Below are 18,661 nucleotides of genomic sequence, written 5' to 3' on the forward strand. Positions count from 1 at the left end.
CAGCTCGTTCCTCTCTTCCAAGACAACACATCATCCTCTGCTCTCTCAGGAAGTGTGGCTGGATCTTGGGGGAGATTTATCAAAACCTGTGCAAAAGAAAAGTTCCCTAGTTGCCCATAGCAACCAATCAGATTGCTTCTTTCATTTTGCAGAGACCTTGTTAAAAATGAAAGAAGCGAGCTGATTGGTTGCTATGGGTAACTGGGCAACTTTTCTTTTGCACAGGTTTTGATAAATCTCCCCCCTTGTCTCTAAGCTCAATCCCCACCCCATAAGTGATACATGTATTTCTTTATTGGGACAATGAGGGAAGAATGAGCTGCATTAATATCATGCTGCCTTGTGACAAACAACACCTTAGGCAGAGAAGCAGACAGGATGAATGAATAAAAAGCAGGTGCTGCAACCTCACTGGGATTATGTGTTAGTCTGCTGTAAAATAAGATGTTCTACAGCAGCTCTGGCCGGGCAACTGGCAGGATTGGTGTGAGAGTATGTGGGAAAACTATAATGAAAAGTTTAGGGAAAGCAATGGAATTGCACAACCAGGTCTTAGATTTTTTGGCTGTTTCAGAACTGGGGCAGACAAGTAAGCAAAGCTATAGGCTTCTGTAATATTTATTTATTTATTTATTTATTTTGTTTACCCAACATCGGAATACGCCTTTAAAAAAAAAAGTGAGGAATTGTAATCAAAAAAATATATCATTAAAAAAAAGGTTATTCACATAAGTTTCTACACATTGAGCCTCATGTACTATGGGGGCGATTTATCAAAATCGCCACATGCCGAGCTATTAGCGGCGGCCCCAGCTACTGAAATCAGCCGGGGGCAGCCGGGTATGGAGCGAACTCGAGTCGGGAGCCTGCTCCATACACCGAGTGCTGTGTTTTGCCCACTGTGTGAGGTGCAGCTATAATAGTGGGGGGGGGGGGGGGGGGGGGGGGCCTCCGCTAAATGCATACCAAAGCTGAGGTGCACACTGTGGGCAAAACACAAATATACAAAGCAGAGAAAACGGGCCACAACTGTAACTTATTTGCACACTAGAGATGAGCGAACTTACAGTAAATTCGATTCGTCACAAACTTCTCGGCTCGGCAGTTGATGACTTTTCCTGCGTAAATTAGTTCAGCTTTCAGGTGCTCCGGTGGGCTGGAAAAGGTGGATACAGTCTTAGGAAAGATTCTCCTAGGAATGTATCCACCTTTTCCAGCCCACCGGAGCACCTGAAAGCTGAACTAATTTATGCAGGATAAGTCATCAACTGCCGAGCCGAGAAGTTCGTGACGAATCGAATTTACTGTAAGTTCGCTCATCTCTAATGCACACCCACAAAGAAATAATATAATAAATCATAAATAATGCAAAAAGATGAAGTTTATTGAGTAGCCGTCACATACAAAAAAACATGATAAAAATAACACTAAAAGATGCCCTGTAAAAGGGACACCATGACAAACACTGGAGGGGGCCAGACGCTCTCGCTCCTGGAGCGCGGATATGTGTAATGCAGTGAATGGATCAAGTAGCCATGAAACAGGGTAAAATGACACCGATATGAAACAGATATTGCACAATAACAATGCTGAAGTATCACCTGACTACCTACATATTCAAAATAGACCATGAAATAAATAACTGGGATAACATCTAGGTAGATACTAGTAGAGTGAGTATAAAGTGCATCCAAAATGGTAAAAAAAGAAACCTGTGTCTCAATGGCAAATGCATGCATCAGAATAAGAGAATATAGAATATAGACCAATCCACCAGACCCCACGCGTTCTGTTGCTCAGGGCAACTTCCTCAGGGGAGGAAATCTGCGCCCGCTCCTGTACCTCACACTGGCATTATAAAAATAAAGAGGGAAGTCAGTCCGTCCCAGGCTACATTCACACTACTGTTGTGTCCCGTCAAGAATGGCCGTCAAACGCAACTTTTTTTTTTTTTCCTTGAGTTTGACAACCGTCATATTAACGGGGCGCAATGGGTCCCGATGGACCCCATTATAGTCAATGGGGTCAGTCGGGTGCTGCTGTTTTTCAACAGGAGAAAAAAAGACGGCGCAAGCACTACAGCTTCATAACGGTAGTGTGAAAGGGGCCTAACACTGCTTTACACCCCCCGGGAACCCCACCAGCCCAAAGAAGGAAGGCATCATCCAGCTCATTTTTCTTGTACAGCAAAGCCCAGGCACAAACAGCTAGCCCATGTGCCACTGTTCAAAAACAAAAAAAACTGAAGCAGCCGCAGCAGTAAATAAGTAATGTGTCTCCTACATTTAGATGCTCAGTGGGGGCCCAATATCAAGATGTACATCCCAGCTAGCTGGATCAAGGTGCTAATGTATATTGGGGGAGGGGGGGGGGATGATGAAGCCGATGATCTAATTCTAACTGCTATTTTAGATGGATGTAAATTGGCAGCATAACAAACTGCTCTGGCATTAATTTCAATGAGAAACGTGTTACTTAAAAAAAGTAAAGGAAAAAGTTGCACCAATTTCACAAAATGGGAATTGCTCATCATGTAGCCCATGTATGAGCTGTGAAACAATCCCATATGCATGTGAAAATACTAAACAACAGGCAAAATATATTTGGACGCCTGTTAGTGTCCATATACAGTGGTCACTCAAGTTACAATATTAATTGGTTCCATGATGACCAATGCATGTTGAAACCATTGTATGTTGAGACCATAACTCTATGGGAACCTGGTAATTGGTTCTGAAGCCACCAAAATGTCATCCAAAAATAGGAAAAAGTGAGGATCAAAGAAAAATAAGTAGATAACTAATATAGATAAAGCAAATCCTTACATATAAAAGTAAGAAAGATCTGCTGGGAGCTGTAAATCACTGTCTATGTCAGTGTTTCCCAACCAGGGTGCCTCCAGATGTTGCAAAACTACAACTCCCAGCATGCCAGGACAGCCGAAGGCTGTCCTGGCATGCTGGGAGTTGTAGTTTTGCAACAGCTGGAGGCACCCTCTTTGGGAAACACTGGTCTATGTAGAGGAAAGAAGCTTCTTCAGGGTCTGTACAGAACACACAATGTCCTAAAAAAACGAAAATGGAGCTGCCCTCACCTGGTGTCCAAAGGAGCAGCTAACCCTGGCACAGGTAAGGAGTACAGAACATGTAATACCTCCCTGTACTGTAGGGGGCAAAACCAGACACCAGTCAGTGCATGCGCTTCAGTAATACAGGGGTTTTACCAGTGAAATATCCATTCTGATTGGTCGGTTCTTCCAGCCATTGACACGTTTCACAGATTCCATAGCATTGTATGTTGAGTCTGGTTTCAAGTTACAATGGTCCAGAAAAGACCATTGTATGTTGAAACTATTGTATGTGTAGGCCATTGTAAGTTGAGGGATCACTGTACATCATATGGGATCAACCTGGTGTGAACAGGGCTCTAAGTCACAGCAAGTTCAATACTGAAGACGGAAAATGTTGCTGGTACCTTATGTCTTCAAAGAAGGCTTCCAGATAGTCCCGCTGCTCGGCCAGGGAGAGCTCTATGTCCAGATAGTTCCCGTTGGTGGATAATTGTAGGGTGCAATCTTCCAGCTGGGAGAGAAAGGAGACAAGAGGTTAAACCTGCACCCAGTGTCGAGCACCACCAGCCTGTACAGATAGAGTCACCTTGCCATGGAAGGTCTATATCTCCTGCTCTAAGCACAGGTCCCGTCCCCTTCTCATTAACTTGGTAATAAGCGCCATGCATACGATCACGAGGTGTAGGACATTATTCATAGGGAATACGCTCGTTCTAACCAGTCAGCTATTACAGACCCGGAGGTCATTATTCTGCACCGTGAGCGATTTTAACCGGTCATCTTATATTGTTGTTCTGTGGTCAAACATGGTAAGAAACCTCTGCCATGGTTACCATCCCAGCGATAACTGATAACAGAACGGCAAGGGGCACTAGCAGTCTTCAGCGCACAACAGGATCACATTTTGTCCCTTTATTCTAGTGTTTTCCAAACAGTGTGCCTCCAGCTGTTGCAAAACTACAGCTCCCAGCATGCCTGGACAGCCTTCGGCTGTCCAGGCATGCTGGGAGCTGTAGTTTTACAACAGCTGGAGGCACACTGTTTGGAAAAAAAAACTGCTTAATTCAAACGATCAATGGGGAAAAATTAGGCTCCTGTGGGAACCATTTATATAACGTGGCTTATAATTCGACTATTTTTCAATGTATGTCCCTTTAAATGGCCAGAACCCCAAAAGAAAAAAATGTCACAGTACAGGTCAGATTGAATCTCCCCATCTCTACATTATGAAATTAAGCCATAGTCTGGTCCCTGATATATGTAGGGGGCAAGAAAGAGCATAAAAAGGGAAATATGACCCAGCGCAAGTATGAAAATAAATTTGGACTATAAGGCCCCTGTAATGAGCAGAGCTGTGAATCAGTGACAGGAGCGAGCATGTTGGGGTAAAATGTCAATTTGTCATTGTCATAAAAAAAAATAGAAAGAAAAAAAATGCCCTGGCAGGCAAACTGATAGAACAAGCCCTGCAACAACATTTCCACAGTCCCTTTCACCGTCCGTCCTGCCAGATCCTGAAGCATTGCTGGCGCAGTACACATGTCAGTGAAATTATGTTTATGAGAAATTTTGTTCCATTACGTAATCGGCCCGACACGGTACACAAATACGAGCAAAACATCTAAAAAAAAATAAATTAAAAAAACAGCGACCATTCCAAAAGGAGTCACCCTACAGGCAGAAGACAAAAACCCAAAAGTACAGACATACTGGCTTACAAGATGGCTGCCACTGAGCTAAAGGGAAGTTGGTGGCACCAAGGAATATCAGTGTCTTTATAACCAACCTGGTATCTAAGACAGATAAAAGCAAAAAAAAAAAAATCTGAAAAAAAAGTGCTCTCTGATGACACGTGTCTCGGGAACTGCCCAGTTTAGAAGAGGTTTGCTATGAGGATTTTCTTCTAAATTGGGCGGTTCCCGAGACACGTGTCATCAGAGAGCACTTAGACAGAAAAGAACAACTCGACTTCAGAAGCTCATAAGTACTGAAAGGATTAAGATTTTTTAATAGAAGTAATTTACAAATTTGTTTAACTTTCTGGAGCCAGTTGATATATATATATATATATATATATATATATATATATATAAAAAAGTTTTTTCCTGGATAACCCCTTTAAATACTGCAGTGGTGTTTCTCCCCCTAAAGGGATACTCTGTTGCAAGACATCTTGTCCCCTATACATAGGATAGGGGATAAGAGGTCTGATTGAGAGGGTTCATCCGCTGTCCCCTCCTATAGAATGAGACTGAGCCGCAATACCAGGCAGAGCCACACTCATGTGTGGTGCTGTGTAAACAATAAAGGGCACATGACTCTTACCAGCCCATTCATTCTCTGGATCCTGCACTCAGATCTGACTGAAAAAAACAACAAAACCCAGCAATACTACACTGGAGTCACTTAAATAATGTTAAAAGCAAAAGTATAGTATAGTAAAAGATGCAGTAAAATGGCATAGAAGGTAGTATAAGTGTATATACGTGCAAACAAGTAAAGTGCGGTGTGCTAACAATTGCAAATATAAAGCAAAGAAAATTGTATGACAGCATGTAATACCCACACATCCACAATGGGGAGTATAATGCAGGAGCCGGGATGACGCCACTCCTGGATTATAAGTGACTCCAGTGTAGTATTGTTGGGAGTGCACATTATACTATAGGTGTTGTTATTATTTATTTGGGGGTATCACAGTAGTTTTTTTTTTTTTATGTACTACATACCTACACCTTATTTCTGTCTCCTTTTGTTAATCAGATCTGACTGATCAGATATTGATGGTATATTGTAATAAGTTGTAAAAAAAATCCCTTATTGGGGTGCATTCACATGTGCGTATTTTCTGCTGTAGATCTGCTTCAGCAGATTTTTCGGCCAATTGACTTCAATGGGCAGCAAAATCTGCAGCAGCAAATCTGCAGCAAAAATATGCACGTGAGAACATACCCTCAGGGTACGTTTACATGTAATGGATCTGCTGCATATTTTGTGCAGATGATTTTGCTACCCACTAACTTCAATGGGTAGCAAAATCAGCAGCAGAAAATATGCAGCAGATCCTGTAAGTGTGAACGTACCCTAATAATGAGTCAGTTGGCAAAATGGCTGCCTTGACTGAGTGTATACAAGAGATGCAAAATGCAGCATGAGGCTGTTTCTTTCTTTAACCTCTTGGGGACGCAGGGCGCATGCATACGCCCTGCCTCCCCAATCCTTAAGGACTCAGGGCGTAACTGTATGCCCTAGCCCCGTTTATCGGGCTTAAACCGTTCTCACCAGCAGAGAACGGGTTACACCCGGTGTGTTTCGGTTGCTAAGGGCAGCCAGGACCCACGGCTAATGCCGGGCACGGCTGATCGGGCCGATGCCCAGCATTAACCCTTTACACGCCGCAATCAAAGTTGATCGCGGCGTCTAAAATGAAAGTAAAAGAATCCCGGCAGCTCAGCGGAACTGATCTGGACTATGGCGACAAAATTGTGATGTCCCGATCAGCTTACCGGACGACGGGAGGGTCCTCTCCTGCCTCTCCGTTGTCCAATCGGCGATCTACTGCTCCATGCCTGCGCATCAGGCAGGAGCAGCAGAGCGCCAGTTACACTGCTCAGTGCTTTGCAATGGCAAAACACTGATCAGTGTATGCGATCAGAAGATTGCATGTTTTAAAAATCCTCATATGTGGTACCGCCGCATGCGTAAATGTCCAAACTATTAAAATATTAGGTTAGCTAAACCAAACAGTCGATGGCGTACACATAAAAAAAAAAAAATACCAAAGTCCAAAATTGTGCATTTTTGGTCACTTCATATACCAAAAAAATATTTATAAAAAGCGATCAAACAGTCCCATCAAAACCTTGTATCCTTTTAACCGTATAGACCTACAGAATAAAGATAAGGTGTAATTTTTACCAAATATTGCACTGCGTAGAAATGGGAGCCCCAAAAGTTACAAAATTACGTTTGTTTTGAAATTTCACCCCAGAAATAATTTTTTTCTGGTTTCGCCGCAGGTTGTACTCTAAAATAAGTGATGTCATTGCAAAGTACAATTGGTGACGCAAAAAACAAGTCCTTATATGGGTCTGTAGGTGTAAAATTTATAAGGTTGTGATTTTTAGAAAGGAAGGAGGAAAAAGTGAAAATGCAAAAACGAAAATTTGCTGAGTCCTTAAAGGGGTACTCCACCCCTAGACATCTTATCCCCTATCCAAAGGATAGGATATAAGATGTCTGATCGCGGGCGTCCCGCCGCTGTGGACCCCCGCAATATTGCACCCACGTGTTTCTTGTCCGGAAGTGCTGGTGGGTCTGGGTCGCGACCACGGGAACGGAAGCCCGTGATGTCACGACTCCGCCCCCGAGTGACGTCACGCCCAGTCCCCTCAATGCAAGTCTATGGGTGACGGCCGTCACGCCCCCTCCCATAGACTTGCATTGAGGGGACGGGGCGTGACGTCACACGGGGACGGAGTCGTGACATCACAGACTTCCGTTCCCGTGGTCGCGACCCAGACCCTCCAGCGCTTCCGGACAAGAAACAGGTGGGTGCCACATGCAATAATGCGGGGGTCCCCAGCGGCGGGACACCCGGGATCAGACATCTTATCCCCTATCCTTTGCATAGGGGATAAGATGTCTAGGGGTGGAGTACCCCTTTAAAGGGGTACTCCGCCCCTATCCAAAGGATAGGGGATAAGATGTCAGATCGCCGGGGTCCCGCTGCTGGGGACCCCGGGGATCGCTGCTGCAGCACCCCGCCATCATTACTGTGCAGAGCGAGATCACTCTGCACTTAATGGCGGGCAATACAGGGGACAGAGCATCGTTACGTCACGGCTCTGCCCCTCGTGACGTCACGGCACACCCCCTTCAATACAGGTCTATGGGATGGGGCGTGGCGGTTGTCACGCCCCTGCCATAGACGTGCATTAAGGGGACGGGCCGTGATGTCATGAGGGGCGGAGCCATGACGTCACGCTGCTTCGGCCCCTGTATCGCCCGTCATTACGCACAGAGCGAACTCGCTCTGCGCAGTAATGATGGCGGGGTGCCGCAGTGGCGATCCCCGGGGTCCCCAGCAGCGGGACCGCGGCGATCTAACATCTTATCCCCTATCCTTTGGATAGGGGATAAGATGCCAGGGGCCCTCTTTTTACAGTTTTATCTATAAGCTGTACAAAGACAACAGTTGCCCAAAGGCTAAACATGTACCATTCAAAATAATAGTCAATTAACCTAAAAAATTCAAGACAGTCAATTATTTCTCCCCTATGGCTCCACCACCAGACACTGTGGAAGTATTCCGATGAGATTTTGAGCATTGTGGAGCAATTCAGCTATTTTGGCAGTAATGACTATTATACGTGTACGGGGAAAGCATGGCTGGAAGGCAGATTATTTTCTGCACATTTTCACAGGTCCAGGAGGTTTCGCCGTGTATCTTTTCATCACGCTGCACCTTGGCCAAGCATCAGAAAATTGAATAAAACTGCTCAAGCTGAACAAATACCGATAATTGTTTTATGGCTCTGGAAAGCTGCAGGGCAAGGATCTGCAGCCAGAGATGGAATGGATTAGGGGAGGCCGTGTAGACTGGGGAGCGTCACGGGTTCATCCTGAGATGATCTGTCATTCCTTACAGATTAAGAAACAAATCTTTACATGAAACAGGGGAAAAATGTCTGATAGGAAAAGCAGCTGACAGGAGGAGCAGACTTTATTTTAACCTGTTTGATTTCCAAAAGGGGTTATCCAGAATCCGAAAAACAGAGCTGATTTCTTAAAAACACAGCACCACACCTGTTCTCAGGTTGTGTGTGGTACTGCAGCTCAGACGAATGGAGCCAAGTTGTAATACCACACACAGCATGATTAAAACAAACACTTCCTAATGTCAGAGAGACCTGAGAAAGGGTTTAACACAAAACATGTCTGTTTTACTATTCTTATTTGAATAAATCTGCAGTAACATAAGATATGGTCATTGCCGCATAGTATCCTTTATACAAGAGGAAAAGGGAACCTGACACAACAAGCTCCATTTCAGCTTGTGGAGAAAATTTGGCATCCCAAACATTTTTAAGTATTTTTATTCCATCAGGACTGGTCATCTATTTCCCAGACTTCTGGATGACAAATCTAAGCAGTTATGTCACATTAGTGCTGAGCGGTATGACCAAAAATGTATATCACGGTATTTTTCTAAATTATGGTAGTTTCACGGCATTTAACAGTATTTTTTTTTTTTTAAATGGGAATTTTTAATTTAATTTTAATTTCATTTTTTTAATGGGAAAAGGGGGTGATTCTGACTTTTATTAGGGGGAAGGGTTAAATGATCCTTTTTTTTCACTTTTTTTTTTTTGCAATGTTATAGCCTCCATAGGGGGCTATAACATTGCATACACTGATCTTTTACATTGATCATTGCTATCCCATAGAATAAAATTGATCAATGATTCTGCCACTTGACTGCTCCTGCTTGGATCTCAGGCACAGAGCAGTCATTCGGCGATCGGGCACGCAGGAGGAAGGTAGGGGACCCTCCTCGTGTCCTTCAGCTGTTCATGATGCCGCGATTTCACCGCGGCAGATCTCGTACAACCCACTGAGCTAACCGACACTGATTAGCTTTCACTTTAGATGCAGCGATCAACTGTCGCACATGAAAAATTCATATAAAAAAAAAAAGAAGAAACAAAACACACACACACACCGGTATTCGGTATGAACCGGTATACTGCCCAGCACTAGGTCACATCATTTGCTCCTGTACTACAAGCAGATTTGCTGTTTAGGGTCCATAAAACGTTAGGTGACTGTATTTGCATTCCCCCCAAACTGTCCGCTGGGGCCTGCAGCCACGGTTACTTTAAAAGTGTAGTGGCTGCCAGGAGGTAGCTGCGACATGTCCAGCACTATGTCATTGTCACCAGTCCAGGCATTAAAAACAGCAGATGGTAAGACAGTCTGTAGAACCAGACCGGGGTCATGACTCTGGAGTGAGTCGGGCCAGGCCAGTTACCATGCATCCACTGTAGATCTCTGCAAGTTCTGTGCTTCTTTGCTTCTCTGGTTCGGTGACCTTAGTGTTATGGGCCATAACAGTAGGTCCTGACCCCGGACTGGGTGAGCACCTATGTAATGAGGAAAACTATGGGAAGGGACACGTCTACCTACCTAACACCTACCTACTCTTCCCCATCCACTTATTAAATCTACCAATATGTGGGACAACAAGGACAACATTTCTACAGTTTTTCTAATATTTTTCCCAGAGACAAGTCATAGCTGAAGGACATAGTGGTTTGAGCTAATTGGAGAAGAAAAAGGAGAGTGACTGACTGCGATCATAGAAGACGTCACCAGATGTAACTAATCATTTATATGGTACCTGTGTACAGGAGATCCTCCTAAAGTGACCGACTGACAACATTATTGCTGTTTAAGAAGAATTCCCATTCCGCATGTGTAGGCGTTGCTGAGGGTGTGGCTTGCCCTTCTAACAAAAAGATAGGAGGCATGTAATTATGGTAATGATCCAGTCAAGTGCATTGTTACTCAGGTAGCTGCCAGTTTTTACCTGCACTGGGTCCACACCTTAGCTTTGTGTGCGGTCACCTTACCAACTATTGCTATGTAGAAATGGTTAATGATTACCAGTTTGTCTATGGCCACATTTATATTTACTAGGCCTCAGGCATATACATGGTCACGTGTCCATATAGAACATGTGTTACCCACAGTAACCAATCAGATTGCAGTCATCATTTTCCCAGGTTTAAAAATAAAAGGAGTAATCTTATTGGTACATACCACACTAAGCTGATAAGCCATAATTTCACTTATAAAGACCCAGTTACAAAATTGATGCCTTGTAAATGTACGCACAAAAAAACTTGAGGCAGCAGAAAACAGGACACGCATGAGGATAACGAAAAGTCCTCGTTTATGAATTAAATAAAAGCGGCCAAAAAGAGAAACTGTCTTTGTTGGCAACCAATCACACATTAGCTTTCATTTTTAACAAGCACTGTATGAAATTAACTCTGATCAGTGATTGGTTGCTATGGGAAACAAAAGCAGCCCCTCTGAGGGTTGAGTAAGGCTACATTCACACTACGTTTATGCAATACGGCTGGCAGATCTGGCAGGGAAATTTAAAAAAAAAACGTCCGCTGCCGTTTCCTCCGGACTCCCATTAATTTGAATGAGCCGGAAGGAGTCAGAAAGTGACTCTGGTTGGCTAATTTTTAAACCGTATCAGTTTTATTGCCGAGCTAAAAAAAAAACATGGCAGACGGCTGCAGGGGGAATACGTCAGTGGATGTGCGCCAAATTTATCAAAACTGTGCAAAACTTGAAAATTTTGCACAAATGAAAAAAAAAATCACCTCAGAACTTGCTGTAAGATGTCATATTTCTAAGACAAGGCAGAGGTGGTAAAAATTGTCATTTTTTAAAATGTTTGAGCAATATTTTTGCACCTTTTTAAAAAAAGACAAAGTTAATAAATCTCGTCCACTGCACAGTCAGGAATGAAGCACTGCATATTACAGTCACTTTTGCCAAATGTGTCTATTTTGAAATTGCGCAAAATTTCTGCATAAAAACTACCCAAATATTTGTGCCAAATTTCAGCCAACAAAATGTCAGGAGGGCAATGATAAATCTCCCCCAATGGGTTCAGCTTGTGGATTTTCCAGAAATTGTGCAAGCAGAATTTCAGCTGCAGAAAACCCACTGTGGATGTACTACGTATGACCCTACTACAGACTGTTTAATTATAGACAGTATTTAATTCTTAATTTAGATCTTTAAACCAACCTAAAAAAATAAACAAAAGGGTGCGCGACAATGTTTGCTGGAAATCATCACTACTCACAATGCAGAAAATACTATATTCATTTATTCCCAACTAATCCATTCACATTCCTATGGCATACCTGGCTACAGTCCTGATTTTCATAGGACTGTCTAACAAACAGACCCATAGAAAGGATGGGGGTGTTCCTATGCGGGGATTACAAATGTTCCATTATCTGGGATTCCATTCTTATCAAGTATGCGATGGTCATGTCCCAAATATTAGAATCGTGAACATACAAAGAGAACACAAAACATTTTTGGATCAGATTCGAACAGTTTTGCTCTTTACATCATGACAATGGGGAGTCACTATTATTTATTGGATGGTAATGCAACAACCACCATGGTCGGCGACCATTAGCTGCAGAAAAAATTTCTGGTCACTGCTAGAAGGAAGGAAGGAAAGGGGGGTGACTTAAAACTTAACTTTTAATATTTTATGCTGCTAAGACACATATATAATAAGTGCAGAAATACTGGTAATTGGCCAGGGATATTGATGCTAATCCCAGTGCCAAGAAAAAGACACAAAAATATACACAGTTAAGATACAGATCAAACTGTCTAACTTCAACCACACAATGAGCCTATTTACACTATGATTATTACAGCCTGGGTCAGTATGGTATAGTGTGTACAAGGCCCTGCCCAACGTGTTTCAGTCAACTAGCGGTGACCTCATCAGGGGCTATATACAGTTCTGTGCACTTGTACACATCCACCAAATGTATGATGTTTTTAAAGAAAAAAGGCAAATCATAATATGAGCCCGCCGATACAGTTGCGGTCTCATAGACTCGGTCTCATGTAACTCAATGGAGTCAATAGAAATAAAATTCAAGGTATTCAGGTACGTCCGATGGTTCATATCAGACGTCCTGGCTGTGTATCCATGTGTGCGCCCGCAGTGGCGGGGAGCCGTGCAGTCCTTGCGGCTGCCAGCGCACATGGCCACTGCCAGATGATGTCACATGTCAAATTGTACGTCATGCATATCTTCTAGCCAGACTGTGGATGTGAATTCGGTCAAGTGTTTTTTGCCTATTGCAAATCTGTGCTATGTGAACATGTCCTGTCCAAAGGCCAAGGTCAGAGATGGTATATATTGTCAAGAATTTTGCTGTGAATCTGTATGTGTTGCAAGGTGAACTCCAAGGTGAAACCCCCTACATTCCCTCAATAAATTATGTTTTTCCATTTATATGCATGGTGTTCATTATTTTGGACTACTATAATTCCCATAAGTGAACATAGGATATTCCAGGAATTGAATAATGCACAGACACACATGCTGTATGACCCTAAAACAATCTGCATTTTCCAGCTGATCCAGCACAGGGAATTTAGTATAAAAGATATTCCAGACTATAGGACAGACGTGTCCCGTCCATTAATGGATAGTCTCTGCTCCTGTGTGAAACGGCTTCCTCCAGGCTCTTTCCTTATAGGAAATATCAATGTTAACACCGTTCAAATGGTGACACATACAATATCAAACACAGCAGCCAGGCGGGTGGAGACCGCAGCTATTTTCAGATACGCTAAGCACTGGGACAAAAAAAAACAACAAGCCACAGAACACAATGACTGTGTAATATACGGATAAGGTACAACCGATGCCTGGCTAATTCACTTCCCAGCTAATGGGACAGAACTCAAATGAAAAAATAAAAACTCCAACTAAGGGTACGGTCCCACATGCATATTCTGCTGCAGATTTTCCCCAGCAGAGAACCAGCACGCTCTAAAACACGCAGCGGGAAACTGATAAATCTGCTTGTGTGAAGAAGCTCTTAGTGTACATTCACACGTGCGGTATCTGCTGCATATTTTCTGCAGCTGAATTTACTACCCATTGAGATGAATAGGTAGAAAAATTAGCTATAGAAAATATACCGCAATATAGGCAGCAAATACTATACACGTGAATACACCCTAAAGAAGCAAAATATAAAATAAACCATACGCAGTGCATTGTGGACCATTAAGAATAGTTGTTACTACCCTTCCTACACACAGGAAGGAAGAAAGATCAAACAGAAGACACGTCCAGGCTAGAAGTTACAGGAATCCCACTCTCAGCCTCAAGTTAGGGTACATTCACCTCACGGTTTATACATTTTTAAAACCGTAGAGAATATGGGGAAGATTTATCAAAACCTGTGCAGAGGAAAATTTGCCCAGTTACCCATACCAATCAGCTTGCTTCTTTCAGTTTTAACAAGGCCTCTGCAAAATGAAAGAAGCAATCTGATTGGTTGCCATAGGCAACTGGGCATTTTTTCCTCTGAACAGGTTTTGATAAATCTCCCCCATAGTGTGTGTTGCTGTATCCAGAGACCAGCATTGAGAAACTGTACCAAAAAAACTAAATCCAGTTTGGCGCTGTTGCAGGTTATTATGGTTTTCTCTACTGTTTCAAAACTATCTATTGATTGCATACAGTATTGTAGTCAATGAGAGCCGCATAAAACCGCGTGTGTATGCAGTTTTATACATTTAGTTTAGGGTGCATGCACACCTAGTTTTTGCAACACAGTTCCTGTATCAGATTTTTGATGAAAAATGGGTTCCTCAAAACCTGACTAAACTGTATCAAAACGTGTGTACAGTTAAACTCTTATACAGTTAAAAAACGTATAAGGTTTGAAAAATTATGTACAGTTATATATAGTTATAAAAGGTATACGTTTCAATACGGTTTTTCACCAGGACCAAAAACTGTGGTGGGCTATGGTTTTGGGTAAAAAAATGACAAAACCGTACCGGATGCAAAACGTACACAACCTGATGCATCTTTTGGCATACGGTTTTCAATGGAGAGTCAATGCATATGGTTTTTAATACGGTTCTGTACGGTTTTCAAATTGAAAACATATACGGGAACTGTATTGTAAAAACGTGGTGTGAACCCAGCCGTTTACAGTTTTAATATACCTAAACCACATTCCAACTTTATCCACAAACCATAGTCTGAATTCACCCCTATTATTGTCCTAAATTTCAAGAACTTATGAAAAAACATTTGTTTTATTTACACTCTCTCCTGGTGCTGTATCTATTTAGCAGTGCTGAATGTACTCTTGCAGAAAATTAAAGTGGATGGATGGACATTTCATATCATTAAGTGACCAGATAGGTGTTGTATTATGACGGCAGGCTCCATTAAAGGGGTTATCCAAGAAAAAAACTTTTTTTATATATATCAACTGGCTCCAGAAAGTTAAAAAGATTTGTAAATTACTTCTATTAAAAAATCTTAATCGTTTCAGTACTTATGAGCTTCTGAAGTTAAGGTTGTTCTTTTCTGTCTAAGTGCTCTCTGATGACACCTGTCTCGGGAACCGCCCAGTTTAGAAGCAAATCCCCATAGCAAACCTCTTCTAAACTGGGCGGTTCCCGAGACACGCGTCATCAGAGAGCACTTAGACAGAAAAGAACAACCTTAACTTCAGAAGCTCATAAGTACTGAAAGGATTAAGATTTTTTAATTGAAGTCATTTACAAATCTGTTTAACTTTCTGGCGCCAGTTGATATATAAAAAAAAGTTTTTTCCTGGAATACCCCTTTAATGAATGTGTTTATATATCTGTAGCACAGAAAAGCCAAGAGCACTCCATTATACAAGAAGGATCACATCATTAGAGGGCCGCGCTGTGATACAAGCCCCCAGCCGTACAGATCTGTTTTGAAGCTTCAATGTTCTTTAGTCCTCAACTTATAAACTATAATAAGAGTCTGTTAAGAATTTAAAAAAAACATGGTTATTAAACATGACAACGCTTTATTCAGACAATAAACTGGTTTATCCCGTCTAAGTGGGAAGATATTATGTGCACTCCAGGGCAGAAATAAAGTAACAATAGAGCATCTCAGCTGCTTGAGAAAACTTATTATCCTGACAAAAACACAGAAATATAAAAAGGATCTCACCATTGTTTCTTGGAAAGTTGGGTGATCACTAATATGGCTACCTTTACAGCAGAGGCGGTTACTCTGCTTTCTCAGTGTGGCTGCTTTGTCCATTGATGCAGTAATAAGGCACCCAGACAAAAATATCTGTATACTTGGTACCCAGCTTTTTCAGAATCATTAATGGCAATTCTACGTAGTTATAAAGCCATAAAATACCCACTCAAAGAATAGGTAAGTTTACCATTCTGGACTAAACTAGCTGAAAGTTGTAATTAGAGATGGGGGTGATGTCACACAGGGGCGGAGTCGTGACGTCACGATACTCCGGCCCCGTGGTCGCCACCTGGCTGTTTGTGAGCTGGCATCACGGCGTGCAGCTCAAACAGGTGGGTGGTAAACACAAGATTGCGGGGGTCCCCAGCGGTGAGACATCTTATCCCCTATCCTTTGGATAGGGGATAAGATGTCTCCGGGCTGGTGTACCCTTTAAAGGACTGTCTTATCATAGATGAGGCATTCTATATGTGTCCTCTGCAGAAACCAATGGACCACATCTCCTGCTCTGTATTTATATTCCTAATTGTTTTAGGATTGTTATAGTTTAATAAAAATAAAACCATTTCATACGATTTTGTCAGGTTGTTGGGTAATTCAGTATTAAATAAAGCAGGATGAGTGCCAGTATGGCCACCATTACAACTAGAGATGAGCGAACTTACAGTAAATTCGATTTGTCACGAACTTCTCGGCTCGGCAGTTGATGACTTTTCCTGCATAAATGAGTTCAGCTTTCAGGTGCTCCCGTGGGCTGGAAAAGGTAGATACAGTCCTAGGAAAGACTCTTTCCTAGGACTGTATCCATCTTTTCCAGCCCACCAGAGCACCTGAAAGTTGAACTCGGGATAAGATGTCTCACCGCTGGGGACCCCCGCAATCTTGTGTTTACCACCCACCTGTTTGAGCTGCACGCCGTGATGCCAGCTCACAAACAGCCAGGTGGCGACCACGGGGCCGGAGTATCGTGACGTCACGACTCCGCCCCTGTGTGACATCACCCCCCGCTATGAAAGTCTATGGGAGGTGGCGTGACGGCCGTCACGCCCCCTCCCATAGACTTGCAGAGCGGGGGCAGGGGTAACGTCACCCGGGGCGGAGTCATGACATCACGATACTCCGGCCCCGTGGTCGCTACCCGGTTGTGAGTCAGAAGTTGTAATCAGTTGGAATCTGGCTGCTGAGACCCCCACTGATCTCTAAATTGAAGGAACAGAAACGATCCCTTGAGTGTTGTGTTTTGTTTCTGCACAGCTCTCCAAGCGTGCATTGTGCGAGCACAGTGAAAATCTAGGAGACGTTCATTCAATCCATACTCCGAGGAATGCTGGGCAGAAACAAAAAGGGACATCGCACTCAGGAGCGTGCTTCTATCTAGAGATAGGTGGGAGTCTCAGACAGATCCCTAACCGATCACAAGTTTTGACATGCTCAGGATGTCCATCAATAACTTATCAGTGGCGTGATGACACCCAGCACCCCGCTGATCAGTATAAAACTCATAGTAGTAAAATGCTAAGAAGATGGTGGAGAAGCATGCAATATATACTTAAAGGGGTTATACTAAGATTCAAAGTTATCAACTATATATCCATACTTTGCCGCCGTTCATTCGACCTATCAAGTGACAAGTGCTGACATCAAGGAAATGATCATTGTGCTTAAAGGGGTATTCCAGGAAAAAACTTTTTTTTTTTATATCAACTGGCTCCAGAAAGTTAAACAGATTTGTAAATTACTTCTATTCAAAAATCTTAATCCTTTCAATAATTATCAGCTGCCGAAGTTTAGTTGTTGTTTTCTGTCTGGCAACAGTGCTCTCTGCTGACATCTCTGCTTGTCTCGGGAACTGCACAGAGTAAAAGATGTTTGCTATGGGGATTTGCTTCTAAACTGGGCGGTTCCCGAGACACGTGTCATCGGAGAGAACTTAGACAGAAAAGAACAACTCAACTTCATCAGCTCATAAGTACTGAAAGGATTACGATTTTTTAATAGAAGTAATTTATAAATCTATAGTAATAATAAAAGGTTGCGAATCGGCGCACAGAACATTTTTTTTATAGAAATAAATAAAAAAGAAGGTATTCAACACTTACTGAGCAAGTAGTGATCAATTGTTCCTGAGTATTAAAGTTGATAGGGAGAAAATTCAATGTTGATATACAATTCCACTGTAGATAGTAGATATATGGGATATTAGTATAGGTTATTAGTGGATAAACATGTACTGAAAAATCCTCTGCTAAAAATGATAATAGATCAGAAATTCATTATCTGAATGTCAAAACACACTTACTGGAAAATATTTGAGCAAAGGTCCTGTAGTGGTGTTCAGTTTTGCATTTAGCAAGAGTTTGTAAGTTCACAGCATATGCCGAGCACTAGAAGTAATAGAGGCATACACATAAATACACCGTATCTAATTTCTGTGATACAAGTCTGCTATCTTAATACTTTAGTATCGGACTGCTCCTTCCTCCATACGTGTGATGGATACAGATTATTTAGCAATATAGATGTTGTGAGTGAAGTATGCACTCGTGGTACAATACCTCCGTGTTCCTCGTAGTGATGATCCGGTCCCCGGCTGTCTGGCAAGTCGCGTGACGGCTGATGTTTTTCCACACTCGGTGTCAGGCCGGTATCCGCGCGATGCAGGGGACTGGCAGCGGAGGTTGTGATGACCGCTAAGGTGTCCGGAGGTTGCGGTGACGGTAGTGATGTCCGGGGATGGCAGCGGC

General features: G+C 42.7%; 1 protein-coding gene across 4 annotated transcripts in view; it reads right to left on the reverse strand.

The window, feature by feature from the left end:
- The window catches only part of LOC130276361 (FH1/FH2 domain-containing protein 1-like), a 148,147-nt gene that overhangs the window by 94,256 nt on the left and 35,230 nt on the right, over positions 1–18,661 (reverse strand). For 2 of the 4 annotated variants that reach the window (XM_056525613.1, XM_056525616.1), the window contains exon 2: positions 3,475–3,581. In XM_056525613.1, the coding sequence (XP_056381588.1) occupies positions 3,475–3,581 (107 nt within the window). Of the gene's footprint in view, positions 1–3,474; positions 3,582–10,472; positions 10,580–12,024; positions 12,115–18,661 lie in introns of those variants that run through there. The other 2 variants (XM_056525614.1, XM_056525615.1) reach the window with 2 other exon arrangements.

Source organism: Hyla sarda, chromosome 6 (assembly GCF_029499605.1).
Source record: "Hyla sarda isolate aHylSar1 chromosome 6, aHylSar1.hap1, whole genome shotgun sequence".
NCBI classification, from domain to species: Eukaryota; Metazoa; Chordata; class Amphibia; order Anura; family Hylidae; genus Hyla; species Hyla sarda.